The sequence below is a fragment of the Sander lucioperca genome, chromosome 1 (genome assembly GCF_008315115.2).
Source record: "Sander lucioperca isolate FBNREF2018 chromosome 1, SLUC_FBN_1.2, whole genome shotgun sequence".
Classification (NCBI taxonomy): domain Eukaryota; kingdom Metazoa; phylum Chordata; class Actinopteri; order Perciformes; family Percidae; genus Sander; species Sander lucioperca.
In genome coordinates this window covers 27,248,373-27,265,475 of record NC_050173.1, presented here as the reverse complement: position 1 = coordinate 27,265,475, position 17,103 = coordinate 27,248,373, and the positions used below count along the sequence as shown (strand labels likewise).

At 39.9% G+C, this 17,103-nt stretch overlaps 1 protein-coding gene across 4 annotated transcripts in view; it reads right to left on the bottom strand.

Annotated features, from left to right (window-relative positions):
* The window catches only part of wu:fb13g09 (multidrug resistance-associated protein 5), a 45,962-nt gene that overhangs the window by 14,244 nt on the left and 14,615 nt on the right, over positions 1-17,103 (bottom strand). For 2 of the 4 annotated variants that reach the window (XR_004897412.1, XM_036001445.1), the window contains exons 1-9: positions 14,074-14,429; positions 11,688-11,873; positions 9,840-9,995; positions 5,371-5,518; positions 4,192-4,425; positions 3,661-3,834; positions 2,789-2,936; positions 1,469-1,617; positions 563-670 (exon numbers count right to left, since the gene is read on the bottom strand). Coding sequence is in view for 3 of the 4 variants with exons in the window: in XM_036001445.1 (XP_035857338.1) it covers positions 563-670; positions 1,469-1,617; positions 2,789-2,936; positions 3,661-3,834; positions 4,192-4,425; positions 5,371-5,518; positions 9,840-9,995; positions 11,688-11,866 (1,296 nt within the window). In the remaining variant the exon portion in view is untranslated. Of the gene's footprint in view, positions 1-562; positions 671-1,468; positions 1,618-2,788; positions 2,937-3,660; positions 3,835-4,191; positions 4,426-5,370; positions 5,519-9,839; positions 9,996-11,687; positions 11,874-14,073; positions 14,430-17,103 lie in introns of those variants that run through there. The other 2 variants (XM_031303343.2, XM_036001442.1) reach the window with 2 other exon arrangements.

The window sequence follows — 17,103 nt, the reverse complement described above, 5'->3', positions numbered from 1 at the left end:
TACTTTTTCTTTTGTGCATGACGAAAATAAATAAATGAAAACAAGCTCAAGGTTTCTGCCTTTGCTTATGTTAAAGCAAAATATTGTTTAAACTTGGTTTAACATACTTGAGGTTGTGCTATGTTACGAGACATGTATTACTCATCCTGTGCTTAAGGTACAGTTCTTCCTGTCCTCATTACTTTGCACTGCATTATAGTAAAAACACAGAATGCCTCAAGCCTTTTGGTGCATCCTTGGCAGAAACGCTTGCTTACTTAACCCTAGCTGGCTCTGTGAAACCATCTCTCACTAACATGCGACTTTTGTGTTTGAAATACAGTATGTCAAAAATGTCAGTATGTGGTGTGGGCAGGTGTGTTTTAGCATCAGAGGCACCTTTTGATTGGCTCTGAGAATCGTAAAACCTGCTTGCACTGCCATGCTGTATCCACAGTCAAAACTTAAACTGGGCGTTTTAAATGACATACTGTAGGTACCAGCGTTGTTTTAAATTTTAAAGCAATTTAGGTGGCTCTGTGACAGAGATGATTGACAGACTTTGACAGTTTATATTTCTTACCTGAAATCTTTTGACTGCAACAGCACCCTCCGACAGTGACCTCACAGCTAGTGGTGTGACTTTCAGGGAAAAGGTCATGGAGTTGAAAACTGCAACCACAGTGAAAGCCTGAGGTAGGATGAGATAGAGACAGTTATTCACAAAAATGTTTACCTGGGGCTACACCTGACTTTAAAATCTATAAATGCTCATAATAGCTAAAGACTTGTCACATCAACTCAAATTGAAAAAATATTAATTTAATGTAAATTATCTTTTTTTATATAACTAATATAATTTTGGTAGAACTTAATGGTTAGCAAAAACATATACCAAGCATGTTTCCAGTGAAGACATATTAAAGGTGTACTATGAGTTCCTGCATGGTTTCAGCGCGATTTCATTTTTGATTTTCATTTTTGTCTCAAATCGTAGGCATCTCTCCTCCTCTCTTCCCAGGCATCTCTCGCTGCCTGACCCCTGAATACACTGTGAAAAAGCCTGGTCTCAGGAGACAACACAGGGGGTGTAAAAGTCAAACAAACACTAGAGGCACAGGCTGTGCACCAAAATACAACAAACCACGTTCCAGCCAATCACTGACAAGATGGTTGGGGAGGGGGTGCTTTTAGAGCAGCAGCCTTAATTTTAGTGAAAAAGATGCACTAACCCTCACCCCCTCCCCCAACCATCTTGTCGGTGATTGGCTGTTTGTTTGACATTTACGCCCCCTGTGTTGTCTCCCGAGACCGGGCTTTTTCACAGTGTATTCAGGGAGCAGGCAGCTAGCGGATCAAGGACAGATGCCTACGATTTGAGACAAAAATGAAATCGCGCTGAAACCATGCAGAAACTCATAGTGCACCTTTAATCCAAAATGAAAATATGCAGTGAACATGGTGACTATAGGTTTCCATATCTAAATACCTGAGCTGCAGTAAGGTCATTGCCCAAAGCCATATGTAGGGTGAAAGTGCACACACATGCTATCACCATGACAACAGGAGCCACACCCACTGTGAGGCTCTGGATGACCCCGGCTCTCTCCAGTATCCCCCTCTCTTCTGATCGCACCTCTGTTGAGGAGATAAGAGAGAGAGATGATAAAAAGGCAAAGACGTGCAGAAAGAGAAAGAAAATGAAGTTAGGGTTGAGTGACTTCCAAAGGGTTCTCCAGTGAACATTCAATCAACAACACCATAAGAGTCTCTAACCAGTACACAGTGGGTAGACAGAAATAGATACAAGAGGGAGGACGAGGGCCCCACATCCATACGTGGTATGAAAAGGGCTTCAAAGTCTGCTGAACCTTGATAACTGCACAGGTCTAATGCCCAAATCCTGCCCCCCTTCCTCCATATTTGTATCTCCCAAATGCACACTGCTAGCTGCTTTGTTCACCCAGTTCACTGGGTGCAAATACTGGAACAAAAAGCTTGTGCATCTTTAATTCAGACCCAGCAGCACTGTGTGTGAAATATGAGAACTCCCTCCTCCTGATACATATTATTCTCCATGGGATTTGCTTTGGATGTTATGTATGTTTCTGCGTGGATTACAAAGCGAATGTCACACGCCCCGGGCAAAAACACTATGATCATCAATTTAACAACAATAGTAATTGAAGGGAATGACACTGTAACTTAGAACTCATTGGCCATTAAGTTGAATGGGATTAATTATCATTATAATAGGTAATCAAAGGACAGCAGTGAAAACGAGTCCCACCTGGCTAATTTGAAGCATGATTAAAAATGGCAAATGATTTGTATCCACAACCTACAGTACAGGAAGGGCCTCATGAGAAAAGGCCATCGCTAATTCATGGATAAGTAGAGCAGCCTTGACAGTCATTCAAGGTATCATAAGGCCCCAAACCTTGCAAATTAACCCTGAAGCCAAGGGATTCACACTGGCCTGGATTATAGAGGATGGAACAGGGTAAGACTTAAACGGCGTAAGCTAATGAAAATGGATTTAGGGTCAGGGTCATCTTGCCAGAACACAAAGAGGATAAGTCTAATTTCAGGTGATAAACTGACCATTTAGTTACTCATTTGCCACAGTGACAGGTGTACAAATGCAGTGACCCTTTACTCTGGGTGAGTTGGGAATAAAAAGCCAAATAAAGCACTTAATTGCATAAAGTTTGCATCTCTAGAAAGCTACCCAGTCCTAACCACAAACATGAAATGGGCAGTGTATTATGATATCGCTGAGTCATTGGGGATCATGACAGCCACTCACTGTGAATATTCTGTGCAAAGGCTTCTTCCCAGCAATACATCTTGATGAACTTTATGTAGCCCAAGATCTCGTTCATCAACCTCACGCGCCGGTCAGTCACCGCCACACACTTTGTGCGGAAATATGCCGTCAGTCTTGATGCAAGCATCTGTCCAGACAGGAAAAGAGGAAATGATGACAAGAGAAATAAGTGGCAGCAGAGGAAATGAAAGCAGACACAATCACATTAGCTGTGCTGCAGGCCTGTCCGGGTGACCGGAGTGATAAATGCCTTTCACATCAATACCAGGGTCTCCGCCTGTCAGACTCTGACTTAGGCTGAGTGTAATTTGAAAATAACAGCTACAAAGTTGACAGAAGATTGATAGCCAAAGAGTTATGATGCTTTTAAAAAGTGCTGGTTGTACTCTTCAACAGTCTAAATTAACGTAAAGATTTTACTTATGTCTTCTACTAACCAAATTTTAGAAAGTTCTCACTCAGAAAATAATGAGTCAGCAATAAAGCAACATCTTTTAGAAATTTCTATAATGAAATTGCTTGTCACATATGATCATAACTTTTGGTAAAACTTTTAGAAATGGTTGTAATTAAATAGCTTGTCACTGCTATAATGAGTATGATCATTACTTGGTATGAATTTAATAAAATCTGTAATGAAACTGAATAAATCATCTGATGTTGACAGCAATTTACATTATATTAAAAACACTGACAGTTGTCTGTGTTTGGGTGTGTTTTGTTTATTAATGTATTTTGCCTGCAGTAAAAGTATCCTGTATTTTGTCTCTGTCGTTGTAACAACAGCATTGCACAATAGTCTCAAAACTTCCTTTGTCTCACTGTTACAGATGTTTTAGCTGAAGTCGTACCATGGTAGGGTAGAAGAGGATAAAAATTGCTGACCCCAGCAGAGCTGCGGGGCCCAGGAAGTATGCAGTGTAGGACAGACCCAGTATTCCCACCAGGGGCCCCCCGGCCAGCAGGCAGCCCACTGACACTGCTTCATACAGCCGCTGGCCGTCACTGGAGCAGATGTTGACCAGCTAGGTAGACAGACAATGATTTACATTATAAATTGCATTATAAAATCTACAATAAACTAAATCTTTTCAACAAGGCGCACTGTAACCTCACCACTAAGACTATAAAATCAATTTTTCCAAATACAAAAAGTCCTTATTCCCACATTTACTTGTTTGACAATGATTCCTCTTAAGCTGTGTAATGACTAATCCTAGACTGCCTCCCCTCCCTCAGGCTATGGGATTTGTCAAGATCTAAGCAGAAATGGTGTAAGAGCAGAAATTAAATCCATCTCAATCATCTGCATGTAGTGCCCTGCAGTGGGGGGTGATTTAGTTAATTTGGAGATGAGTCCCCTCCAGGATTATATCACCTACCTCGCCTGGACTGATGTCTTTAGTGCTTCGTAGGCGGAGTATCTTGTTGAATGCAAAAGTAAGAGCTGCCCCACGGAGGCGTGCTGCAGTGCGGTAGTTGACGGCCCATGTGAGCGACATACACCAGGAGCGTATCAATTCCATGAGGAAGATCCCGGCTACCAGAGAGAGGCCGTACGGTACGTAGCTCACTGGGCTCTGGGAATACTCCAGCAGAGCTCTGACCAAAAGAGCCTGGGAACGGAGAGAGGGGAAAAGAGTGTAAAGCAAGGTAAATTAAAAACAGAGAAGCGAAGAAAGAACAGAAATGAGCAGAAAACAATACAGACAAAAAGCAGGGACATGGAGAGAGATAAAGTGGGACAGGAGGAGGAGGATAAAAAGAAGAGGGTACGATTTTAATAAAAAGAGGAGCAAAGAGGAGAGAGAAAAGATCAAGTGAGTAAAATAAATATAGACAACTGGGAAGAATGGTTAGACAGAGAAGCTGTTAATTTAAAGGCCTGATATAGATGACATGAGTAGACCAACAACATTTTGTGAGGAGTCAAATACACAAAATAAGATAAGTAAGTCCATAAACTGCAGAAAGAATATATACAACACAGGTTTGTCAGCAACGTACTAAATAAATCAGACAGGAATGTGAGACACATGCATCATTGTGTAAGAACTAAATCCAGTTAATGCTATTAGTTGCAGCTAGTAGCAAGCACATAGTGTACACATAACATCACCTCAAAATAAACAGCTTAGAGCACAAGGAACAATGGGATAGGCTCAGTAATATCGTAAACTGGGAATATCAAACATAATTAGCCTTTGGTCAAAGGTGATTATTTAACATTTTTGATAAGGAATGTTTATAAATATCTGCACTTCTCTTGTTATCTCATGGCCATCTATGGGCATTATTTGGAGGGAAATTTAAAGTGTTGCACCAAAGCGTGACTGGGTACAAACCAGTTGATCTATGGCATTAATATGGGTTTCACTATCTAAGGCTTTGTAATCTCCCAGTATGTTTTCATTTCAATTTCCACACCAGCGTGAAACGGGATAAAGCGATTTTCAGAAAATACACCCGGACTTGGGACTTTAAGCCAGCGACCATGCTGAAAGACATATTAGCCAAATCAGCGGAATATAAAGGGAAAGGAGGATTTGGACAGTACTCACAGGCCCAAGGAAGCCTGCCACCATTGTGAGGAGGAGGGAAAAGATGGCCACCAGCATGCGGGTTTGGCAGAACCTCCAGAAGACTCTTGTCAGGGATGCCCCCTCTCGCCCTCTTCTTTTCAGCTCATCGTGCCACAAAGCTTCAAGTCTGGAACCAGAAACCAGGAGCACAAAATGATGACAAGATATATGAACTCACAGCTCAACCAAACATCATTACAATGTTATTGAACTTCATTTACTGAATGATGACTCTAAATGATTAGTCAAAATAATGTTTCCACTCTTACACCACTTTCGCACACGGATGCTATGCAAAGTGCTGTTATAGTAACAATTAACTGTATGTAAAAGTTGGCATTTTTGAAGGGTAAAATTATCATGAGTGAAAAGAATACTTAATTTGCTATTTTTTCTTAAATGATGTTGATTAAAAACTGTAGAGTTGCACTTCCAATTTATCAGACTGCCCGAAAGCACAGTGGGGAATATAAACAGTCTGGCAGGCAATCACGGCAGTTGGAAATCACTAAAGAAAAATGAAGGATAGCGAGGCAGATAATAATGTAAAGGTGACCTACAATATACAATTATAAATGATTCATCACATAATTAGACTGAGAAAGGTATTACCAAACATGTTACCAAAGATGTGCTAATGTACTACTTTATTGCAGTATAAAGCCCCTCAAAGAGGGTAAAATATCTTTTTGGCCAAATGCATCATTGCTAATGACTCTATAAAGCAGCAGCAGAGCAGCTGCAGAAAGTAATTTACGGCATAATGACTTTATTAAAAACGTATCAGAGATAGACAGAACATTTAACCAACTAGACTCTCACACAGCCTTATAATTACTACTTGAAGTCAAATGGTGTTGAATCTAAGAAATTGCAATTAATTGCAGCCCAATAGCTGCACAGAGCACAGCTTGAGTCACCGGTAATGAGACTTCTATGTGAGTAACACATTGTGTTAATTAATGCACCAAGCAAGGAACAGTCAACAATGTATGGAAAGAGCAGGAATTCTACTAACATGTAGGCCCTACCTACATTATGGTAAATATTAATATACTATATACTATATACTGGTATATCCAAAGTAGGGCTGGGCGGGTATATCAACGTTTTAAATTCTATCAATATATTTTTAAATGAGCTATAGAATGAGACAATTCCGTTTATATCGATATAGTTTGATGTTGCGTTACATGACCCATTTCTTCCGCAAAGCCATTCGAGTGCATCTCTCTCACACACTCCATGTAAACCCTGGCCTCACTCTCCCGTTGCTTTTGCCTGACTCGCTCACTCACAACAGGGCCCAACAACAAGGAATACCCGATGCCCTGGAGCCAGTAAAAAGTTACATCGGACCAGTAAATACAAACCACCAGTTGCCCGATCGGGCCAGTGCTTAAAAAAGTGAGCAAGCAATGTGTGTCTACTCCACTCTCCGAGACTTCCCTCTGCTCTGTCCGTCAGCGCGAAGACAGACACAGACAGGCTTGTATACTTCATAGATAAAATGGCACTCAATCCTAAAACAACATACGAGTTGAAATGCAAAATAACATTCATTGTGTCTTGGAGAAAAACACGACTGGGTTAAGAATGATAACTCGTGGTATAAGAATAACGTAGCTCCTTTGAGGAATAGCTGTGTAGCCTACTATGTTTCACTGTTAAGAAGGAGAGGACAGCCTGTCATTTTTCATTTACATGTTTTGCAGCTGTATATTTTTTAAACAGGCAAGAATACCCTGTCTTTGCATTTCATTTGATAAGAGTCTGTTTTAATTAAAGTGCTTGTGAAATCTCACATGTGGCTTTGACTTACAACTGAACATTTAGCCCATTTCGTAGAAAATACCGAGATATATATTGTGTTTCTCCATTTAGCCTAAAAAATACAGAGATATGATTTTTGGTTCATATTGCCCAGCCCAAAACCAAAGTCATGTGTATTTATAGTTTTTTGTATCATAATTAACATAATTTCAAAGATTTAAAAACTCCACGATACGTGTGTGCGTGGTAACACACATAAATGGAAATGAGAGCAACAGTGTGGGATCCAAAGGAGGAATGATTTGCTTTTAAACATGGCTGAAATGTTTCTAACAGTCATCGTCTCAGTTTGCCAGATGGCAAGCAAAGCTGATGTTTCAAGAGTGTGTTGCCCAGGACATAGCGTTCAAGATTCGCACCTCACTGAGCACCAACAAGTGTCAACTCTCCCAGGGTGCTTTTCCCCCTCTCGCCATCATCCCTGCTTTTCCATTGCATAACTGTTTTTGCTATGTAAACACAAAATACAGATCTCCCGTCTCCAGAGACTCTGCAGCGCTCATGCACACCATCGCCCACCCGCACCAATGTGATAGCTTTGTGCTCCTCTGCTGCTTCCCTTTTATGTGCTCTTTAGCACACACAAAGCAGCAGCACTAAACCTCCAGGCCGTGAGCCAGAGCCTTTTAACAGAACTGGTCATTTACAACCCACACAGTTGTCACCAGATAAAAGAGTGATCTTCCTCAAATAGCCACTCTCCTCTATATTGCCAAGTCATGGTGCCATGACTTGACAGCACGTGAGTAATGGAAAAAACATTGGTTTTCTTTTTAGTTAGCAGTAAACACTAAATGCCCCCTAATAAGCTTATTATGAGTCTTTATTGTTCATTAATAGAATTAGTGCATTACTACAATGCATCTCTCAGGCTGTGGTTTGGCACGCAAACTGTGACTTTTATCTCATTGTCTGCTCCAGCCTGGATCCAGTCAATGACCGCTAATAAATGTGACAGGGAGACAGTGCATCACAGGTAGAAGAGTTAATGACATAGCCAATAAAGTCAGGCACTAACTCTCACTGTAATCTCTAATCCCTGCTATTCTTAGCAGACACTCATGCCAGCACAACGTTCCTGTATTGGTAAAGAAAGACTTTGAACTTGCTCACTTTCGCAGGGAAAGCAAAGGTTTCTCAATATTTGTTCAAAAAAAGAAAAATAATCCCCGGGTGAAAGCAAAGCAGTGTAATGCAGATCAGTTTACCTGAATATGCCCTGATACAAAAAGCTCAATTAGGTGCTTGAACATAATTTATGGGCCCTGAAAAAAGAGCAAAAAAGATCTGTCATCTGTAGCTCCTATAATGCTAAAAACATCCACCAATCACTGCCTTGCGGTCCGCTTGGAAAGAACCAATGAAATGCCTCCTTGTCCCGCTGCACCTACTCTACCCTTCCCGTGTCCGAGCCTGAGCTCAATGCGTGTCTTCGCCTCATTGTTAACAGTAGTCTTGTTTGCTTTAAACATGATGATGATGATTGATTAGTAATTAAATTATTTGCAAATTAGTAGGAGGATTTACACCGCTCACTTACAAAATCAACCATGCAGATTCAATGGCTAATCCTGAGACACAAAAGATGAGTTTAATCAAGTTAGAGCAAACTAACTGAAAAGACAGCAGCATTCCAGCACAGGTGTGGTAGTATATATCTTGGTGTCTGAGCCTCTGAGCATATAATAAAGATGCCATGTGCAGTCCACTGTTTGCAATATTCTATACTTTTCTTATTGTCAACAAAGGCCATAACCAACTCTACTCTATGTTAGTCAGTCTCTCAGCTCTTTTCGCCTTCCCCAGCCTGTCTGGAGCTATAACAATGTGTCACAAATATATACTTAAATATATGTTTCAGAAGACTCAGTAATATCCTAAAATAGCTGGGGTCAATAGTACATTTGTTTAAGATTATTTTTGGTTGCTGTGTTGGTGTGGTAGAGAGTTATTTATGTCAGCAGTACACTGTAAATGGGATTGACTAGAAGCAAACTACAGTGCCTATGGTGTTCAGTGTTCATGGCAATGAAGAAACATGTCCCTTACTGCAATGGTGTTGCTCATTAGTGTGTTTTTAAAAGTTTTGGGGCATCAATGGAAGTCTATGGCACAGAGGAATACACAGTATCAGCCTGTAGCTAGTCATGCGATACTTGTAAGAATCAATTAATTGTGTGGGTTTGGTCTTTACATGGGATTTGTTTAGTGAGTGAGTATCACTAGACTTATCCTTTAAAGAGGAACAATACACTGAATTATCTTTTTTCAGTGTACACATAATCACCTTTTTTCAGTGCACACATAATCTTGTTGGCATATGATGTTGATGTAGATGAATTTTCCCCAACAAATTACATACAGCGTGTAACAAAGCACTGCCTTTCTGCCACCGCCTTTTTCCTGCTCAAAATGATGTATCTGCTTAGATCAGAAATTTGACAATTCGCAAATAACTGATAACCATAACTAACCACAAATGACCTCACCTTTAGTCAAACCCTTTTCACCTAATGTCTCACCCCAATACTGTGTTTCAGCATCAAATTGAATTTTTCTAAACACCGCAGGGCACTTTCATCAGGCAAACCTCAGCAGTGCCATAGTTACCTCACCTTTGGCAGTTGATCTCAGAGGCTTCATGGCAAGACAGTCCCCACACATCATCTATAGACAAGCTGGATGCCTTGAAGGCCTTCAGTGCCAGTGGGGAGAGCCAGTGCAGAGTCATAAATGAGAAGAGGCCGGCGTTATCGACTGGGTGCTGGTGCCTGGAATAGAGGAGAAGATGTGGAAATGGGTGAGATGTCTAAACGTGCAAGCATACACAGAGGTGCTATGTTGGGGGAGCCGGTCCACATAGGCCACTGAGAAAGAAGAGGCGCCTTTGCTCGGCAGAGTCAATGAAAGGTGAATCATGCCTGCAGTGTTTGAACAGTAATTTGCATGCTCTTCACAGAAATCTGAAAGAGCAGCGAAAAGAAAAAAAAAAGTTCAGGGGCAGTGTATCAGTCGGCATATGTTTAAACATGGTGCTGTCTATTGCTGGGGGGATGGGTTCCCATCCCTTATCATGGCCCCCTGCTACTCCTTAACTCAGCACATGAAGCAGCAAACACAACAAGTGTGGACTTTTGTGTCTATGTGTCTTTAAATGGGTATCTGTCGATGTGCCAGCCTAAAACATCTGCCTTTATTTGGCCCAATGTCAGAGAGTTGCCACATGAACTTAAATATAATTTTATTTATCATGTATAAAGCAAGAAACAGACTACTAACAGGTAATATTCAGAAGTTATTTTTTGATAGAGAAGGGGGTTATAATTTAATGGATAAGTTTAATTTCAAGGTTCTAGTGGTTTGCACGACTATAAAAAGTCAGTGCATTACAATCAGTAGTGTGAAATTGTGGAAGTGTGGCCGGGTTGGTTCAGTGGGTAGAGCAGGCACACATATACTTGGAGGTTTATGCCTGTGACGATTTTCCTGCATGTCTTCCCCCTCTCTCTCCCCTTTCTCACCTAACTGCCCTGTCATATTAAAGCCCAAAAAAATAATCAAAAAAATTTAAACATTTTTAAAAATTTAAAAAAAATTAAAATAATTGTGGAATGGTCTGAGTACAGAACTAAAGCAATGTCCAAATCCAGTTCAAAAAACAGTAGAAAGCAACTATTTTCAAAAGATATAGGAAAAGAAGGGCTTGCGGTATATATATTATATAGATAAATGTGATAAATATAAATAAGATCTAAATATGTGGTAATAACGTATTTATATTAGAAGTTAGAGAAATGTAGTAAAATATTTTAGGGTTATTATATTATGTGTGAGTGTATGTAATTCTTATAATTTATACTCTTTATTGATCCCCAATGGGGAAATTAAAATTTACACTCTGTTGTTATTACAAACTACACACAGGACTGAAATACACCTTTTACATGCACTAACGGAGAAATGTCAGAGTGAGCTGGCACCTCTCCAGCTACCAGCCCACCTCTGTATTTCGGTCCGTACAGGGACTTGAACCAGTGACCCTCTGGTTCCCAACTCAACTCCCTACGGACTGAGCTACTGCCACCCCCAATATGTATATGTCAATATATTTGTGTAAAGAGTATGTATGTATGTATGTAAATGTATGTACATATATGTATGTGTATGTACGTATATGTATGAATGTCGATATATCTGTATATGGATTGTACATTCAAAACACCAAATTGTATATAGTTACATGGGAGTGTTCCACAGTACTAAGGGTCAGGGAGGGAAGTTAAAGTACACTATACTTCATCCTACTCCTTTTCAGACATGTCTATGTTGGTTAATGTTTCTTATTGTTTATTGAATGTTTTGCTTATTTAACTTATTTGTACATTTCTTTGATGTTTTGTTTGGTTTATTTGTGATATGTCTGAAATAAATGTCTTCATTCATTCATTCATTCATTCATTTACTTATGTGTTATCCTGAAGGGCTTTAAAAGCTGCAGGCTTTTCCGGTAGCGACCTCGACTCTTTGGCCCCCTCTCCACTGATGCCTCTGCTTCCTCGTCCACTAGCTCTGGTAGCGGTTGCGGGGAGGACAGCGGCAGGCCCTCCACCCGCCCCACTGCTTCTAGTGCATCAGAGAACATGGCGGATCTTATGGAGAGAAAACAGCAAAATTATATTAATCACAAATACATTTTAGATGTGTAACAATAGCCTGCAAATATATGACTAGAGATATTCACCGAGGGGGTACTTTTTTTTTTTTTTTTTAAACTGGCTTGTTATTAGCTTCTGAAGATCTGAGATCTGATTACATTTGAATACTCCAGAGATCTGATCAGATGTAATCACTGAAACTAACAATTATTTTCATTATTGATTAATCTGCTGATTATCCTCTTGATTAATTAATTATTAATTTGGGCTGTAAATTGTCAGAAAATACAGAAAAATGCCATCACCATTTCCAAGGGGCTCAAAGTGATGTTTTGAACCTGCTTGTTGTGTCCAACCAACAGTCCAAAGCCCAAATATATGAATTGAATGAATCTATGAATCTAAAAAGACAAGCAAACCAATGAATTGTTGCCAGTTTCTACTTGAAAAATAATTTAAATGATTCTATTCTAATTAGAAATGTTGCAGAAACGACTAAACCGATTATTCGTTTAAGCACTCTTAAAAACATTAAACATTGTCACACAGTTGCAACAATCTGATCTGCTGCATTGGTGATACAGTTGGCTACAGTTTATTTTTTCTGAGATGCTTCAAGCTTTTTTTCTTCAAGAAAAAGACTTCCAAGCTGACATTTTAGCTAAATTCTCAGTGGCAAAAGGAAGAATGAAACAGTAATCGGCCTGTTCTGTCTTTCCTCAACCCAGAGAACTATTAGAGAAGAGCAGTGTTTTGCTGAATCACCCTCTGAGACACAGATAGACTTGAGAAATCACCTTTTTCCGAGGTCAGGGCCCCTCTCTGGCATACAACTTAAGTGCTTATCTATTTAAAGACGAACTGCCAGCAGCCCCAGGAGCTCGGGAGCAGACATCTGAGCTGCCAGTGTGTCCGTACACTGTCACTGATCCCTTCTACGGCAAAGCCCCGCGTGACAAGGTCAGCCAGGCTGTGTGGGCTGCAGACTGACTGCCCAGAGAATGTGGCCAATTACGATATTTAATACAGATAGCCCAGTAGGGCCACAGAATCACAAAACAGAAAACTGATACAATAAGTTCTGCTGAGAAATACACTGCAATAAATAGTCACTGTATATGTAAAAGTGTGATGGGAACCAAACACTGGGGTTGGCAAAGAGCATGAAAAGATGTTTTGTGGTTCCTTCTGCAGCCCTCGGTGCCTATATCATGTGAAGTTTGTCATATGGCTGTGAACGTTTCAGAGCGTTGTGATTTTTGCTTAAAAGGTTTGAACCAGTGCCCAGCAAGTTGAACCAGTTGTTTTAGTGAATCATTCCAAACCTGTCCACCTGCAAGTTCTTTCATTTATATATCCTTATCCTTTAAACACACAATAAATTACCTTTTGTTTGGTATCAGTGTACAGTCTCGCATTGCCAGACCTACCTCCACAGCGCTAACCACATAGGTTCTTGTTGGCATATGATGTTAATGCAGGTGATTTTTCCCCAACTGAATTTATATTGTGTATAAAAAAACCTGCCATATCTGCTCAAAATGTGCTTGTATGCATCTGCTTGAATCAGAAATGTTCTCACAAATAACCTCACCTTTAGATGAACCCTTTTCATGTAATGTCTCACCCCAATACGCATTAAATAGAGTTTTCTGAACACTGCAGGTCACTTTCATCAGACAAAAAGTGACATAATATCCACAGAAAATTCTGTGTATACCAACTGATACAGGACAAAAACATGAGGAAACAAAACTAGAATTTAGGGCAGATAAAATTAATAAGTACAGTTATGGTGCACATATTAGCAAAGGTAAATGCAAGTCAACTCAAAGATACAAATTCTTTGTTTCCCCAACATTTTTTCTAAAGATTCAAGATAAAAGATAACCAACACTGCATCTGTCAGCAGACTCGTTTTGAAAAGGTCATAGAAAATACAGTAAGACATTTCCTAATTTATTCTTATGTCTTTTGCTCAAAACTTGTGACAAATACAACTTTTTGCCAACGTTTTTAAACTAGTCTAGCTAGAAATATTCCCTAATTGGCCTAATTTACTTCATCAATATCACTTTCACTTTGTCTCATTATCTTGACAATACATCTACTACAATAACTTTCAGCAGCAAATGAGTCGTAGTGCTGTAGTGCAAGGGTAATAGACTATAGTTCTCATTCACAACACACTTACATTCAAGTCGGCCTGGTTTGTAGCAGTACAGATCTCTGATCTGGTGTTTATGAGCAGGAAATGCAGATGGAGATGCAGTTGACCATGTTCTCTTTTCTAAGTTTTGTCATTAAACCTTAACTTCTTTTCCACAACCACACAGACGCATCACCTCCAGCAGCGGAGCGGGGTTCAGATGAAAACACCGTCAGCAAACATGGTAGATGACTGCTCACGTGTATGTACGTGCAGCTTCCTCCGAGCAGTGTCTGAGGCTTGACAGTCACACTGAGCCCTACAGGGAGAGGAATTCCTGACATCACTTGAGTGGCTCCGCCAACCGGTGACGGTGCTGAACAGTCGCCGTAGTAACGGGAACAACGGGGAGGAAGTAGATTCTAGAGGCATGGGCGGGTCCACGGCTCGTACTGGAATCTGACTGGCCCACCCTCTTTGTAAACACATAAAAGGTGACTGGTGTCTTTACTGATGCAGGAAGAATATCAGAGAAAAGAAGACATGAGGAAGAAGCAACTCTGCATCTTTCAGCACACTAAAGTTTCAATTAAGACGTTACAATTGTGCGATAAATAGCTTACACACCCCACTCGTTTTAAGAGTCACTAGGCCTACTATCAGTGTTGGAAGAAGTAGGCTAGCCTATTCAGATCCTTAACTGAGAGTGGGGCAGCTAGGTTTAAATATTAATAACAAATTGTATTTAACAATAGTGCATTTTGCGATAACAGCAACACATTTGGCACAGATGTAGGTTTTTATGTTTGATATAGATATCAAGGCACTGCAAATCTGACCCCTAAAAAGAGTGTTGCAGAGAACAGAGTTTATTACTCTTGGTGATAGCCAAGGTATGTTCAAGCTGATTAGATCAGATGTCAAATGACTATATACATGTTTTTTTTTCAGGGTGCTTTTTAAAAGTTTTAATTTGAGAAAAATGCAAAAACCAAATAAAAGGAGCATGGTCTCTTCAGGGTCAAACTTCACCCCCTTGCTTTGTGCTGGAATGGCAAGATCTTCAGTATTCCATCGGTGCATTAGCAATACAATTGACAGAGATATTGCTTGATAAAGTTCAGGGTCACCGGTAACCTCTATTCACAGTTAAAGTGATACTAACTTTGGCAGAACTCTGGGTTGTTTACTAACCATGATATATGCCCAACTAAATGTGAAAATCATCATCAGTTGCAGTCATCCACAGTAAACGGATTACAGTTTTTTTTTTTCTTCTCTCTTCACTCCCATTGCTAGAGAAACAGGTATCTGAATCACACTTTTAGCACACAAATAAACTTTAAAGTGCTCATATTATGCTTTTTGGCTTTTCCCCTTTCCTTTATTGTGTTATATATCTTTTGTGTGCATGTTATAGGTTTACAAAGTAAAAAAGCCCAAAGTCCACCCCAAAGGCACTTACCATCTTCAACAGAAAACACTGTTCACAAACTGCTGCTATTGTCGTCCAGCCTTTACTTCCGTGACGAAGGTGCGTCACTTGTAACACACGTTATAGTGCTCACCTAGCTGCTAGCATGGCACGCCTCATACTTTGCTTCTGACTGGCTAGTAGTCCTTACCTAGCTACTGCGCATGTGCGACTCCGAACAAAGATGGTACAGAAGTGAGATGCCTCACCTGGTAGCTAAAACAGAGAGCTCAACACACAAGGTGAAAAGAGGAGCTGCAGCAATGTGCAGTACAACAAAAATATGTTTTTTTTTTTTTTTTATTAAACCATGTAAACCTATTTTGATATTGACCTCTAAATACAATTATGAACCTGAAAATGAGCATAATATGAGCACTGCAAAAAAGCAGATTCTGCTAACATGTAAAATAACGAGTTCTGTTGCATACATTTGATTGCTTATTAACAATTACTTGTAAATGTTTTATTTTCTTACCGAAGATGTTAATGCAGTTATATGCCAACCACCTCTCCAGGATTTGTCCTCCATGCTGTCATGAGGAGGCTCCCAGCAAGATGTTTGTCCGTGGTCCACGGCCATCCGACAAAATTTATTTGTACTTTGGATTCAGATGTTGTTATGCTAGCTGTTTCTGTGTTGCAACGTTTTAAAGGACGTACAGAACTTTGGCTTGCATTTGGAACACGCAAACATTTCAGCTCACAGAGGCCTTGACCATGTCACCAAATAAGACACCTCAAAATGCAATACACAAGAGGTTTTTGATCTTGCTCTATGACAGAACAGTGACTGACAGTGTGGGTGTGCTTGTATTTGCATGTCACTATATACAGTATAAACCTAAACATAGCATCAATCCATGCACATGCCAGTCTAAAAGTCAGATAACTTGAATGAATATTGTGTATATTCTGTCATATTCTAATAATAATAAATTCCAAGTTTTAACATGTCAATCAATACCAAATTACCTAGGTTATCCAGCAAAGGACAAGGTTTAGAAATTTCAAGGCCATAAACAAAAAGAAAAGGAAGCCATGAAGAGGGGCTTCAGATGTTGTGATAGCCTGGAAGTATCAACCTGTGCTGATGGTGCTAATACAAATGCTGTCACTGGCTAGCAGAGTTTTAGCATTCTAATCATGCTTTGTTTACTCTGTTGACAGATACGGTGGCCGAGACGGTTCAACACAAATACAAAAGCCACAACACAAACACAAAAGCTTAAACACAACTACAAAAGCTACAACACAAACGCAAAAGCTACAACACAAATACCTAAGTGACAACGGAAGTGAGCGTGTTGTTGACAAACAGAGCTGGAGGAAAGCTCTTATATGTTTGAGAAGTGAAACATGGTTCCTGGATAATTAGTGGGAATGCTGTTCAACAGCATTCCAACTATTGTTATTCTGTTCTTTCTTTATTTTTAGTGTGAATGCTGTTCAACAGCAACTCTCTGTAACTTCTGCATACGTTCAGCTATTAAAACCATTCAACTTTTGAATGTTCAGCTCTTTCAGCTAATGAGGGGACTTCTTCAACTTTTTTTCTACTATTTATACTTTTTAAAATATTAAGCTTTTTATGACTTTTT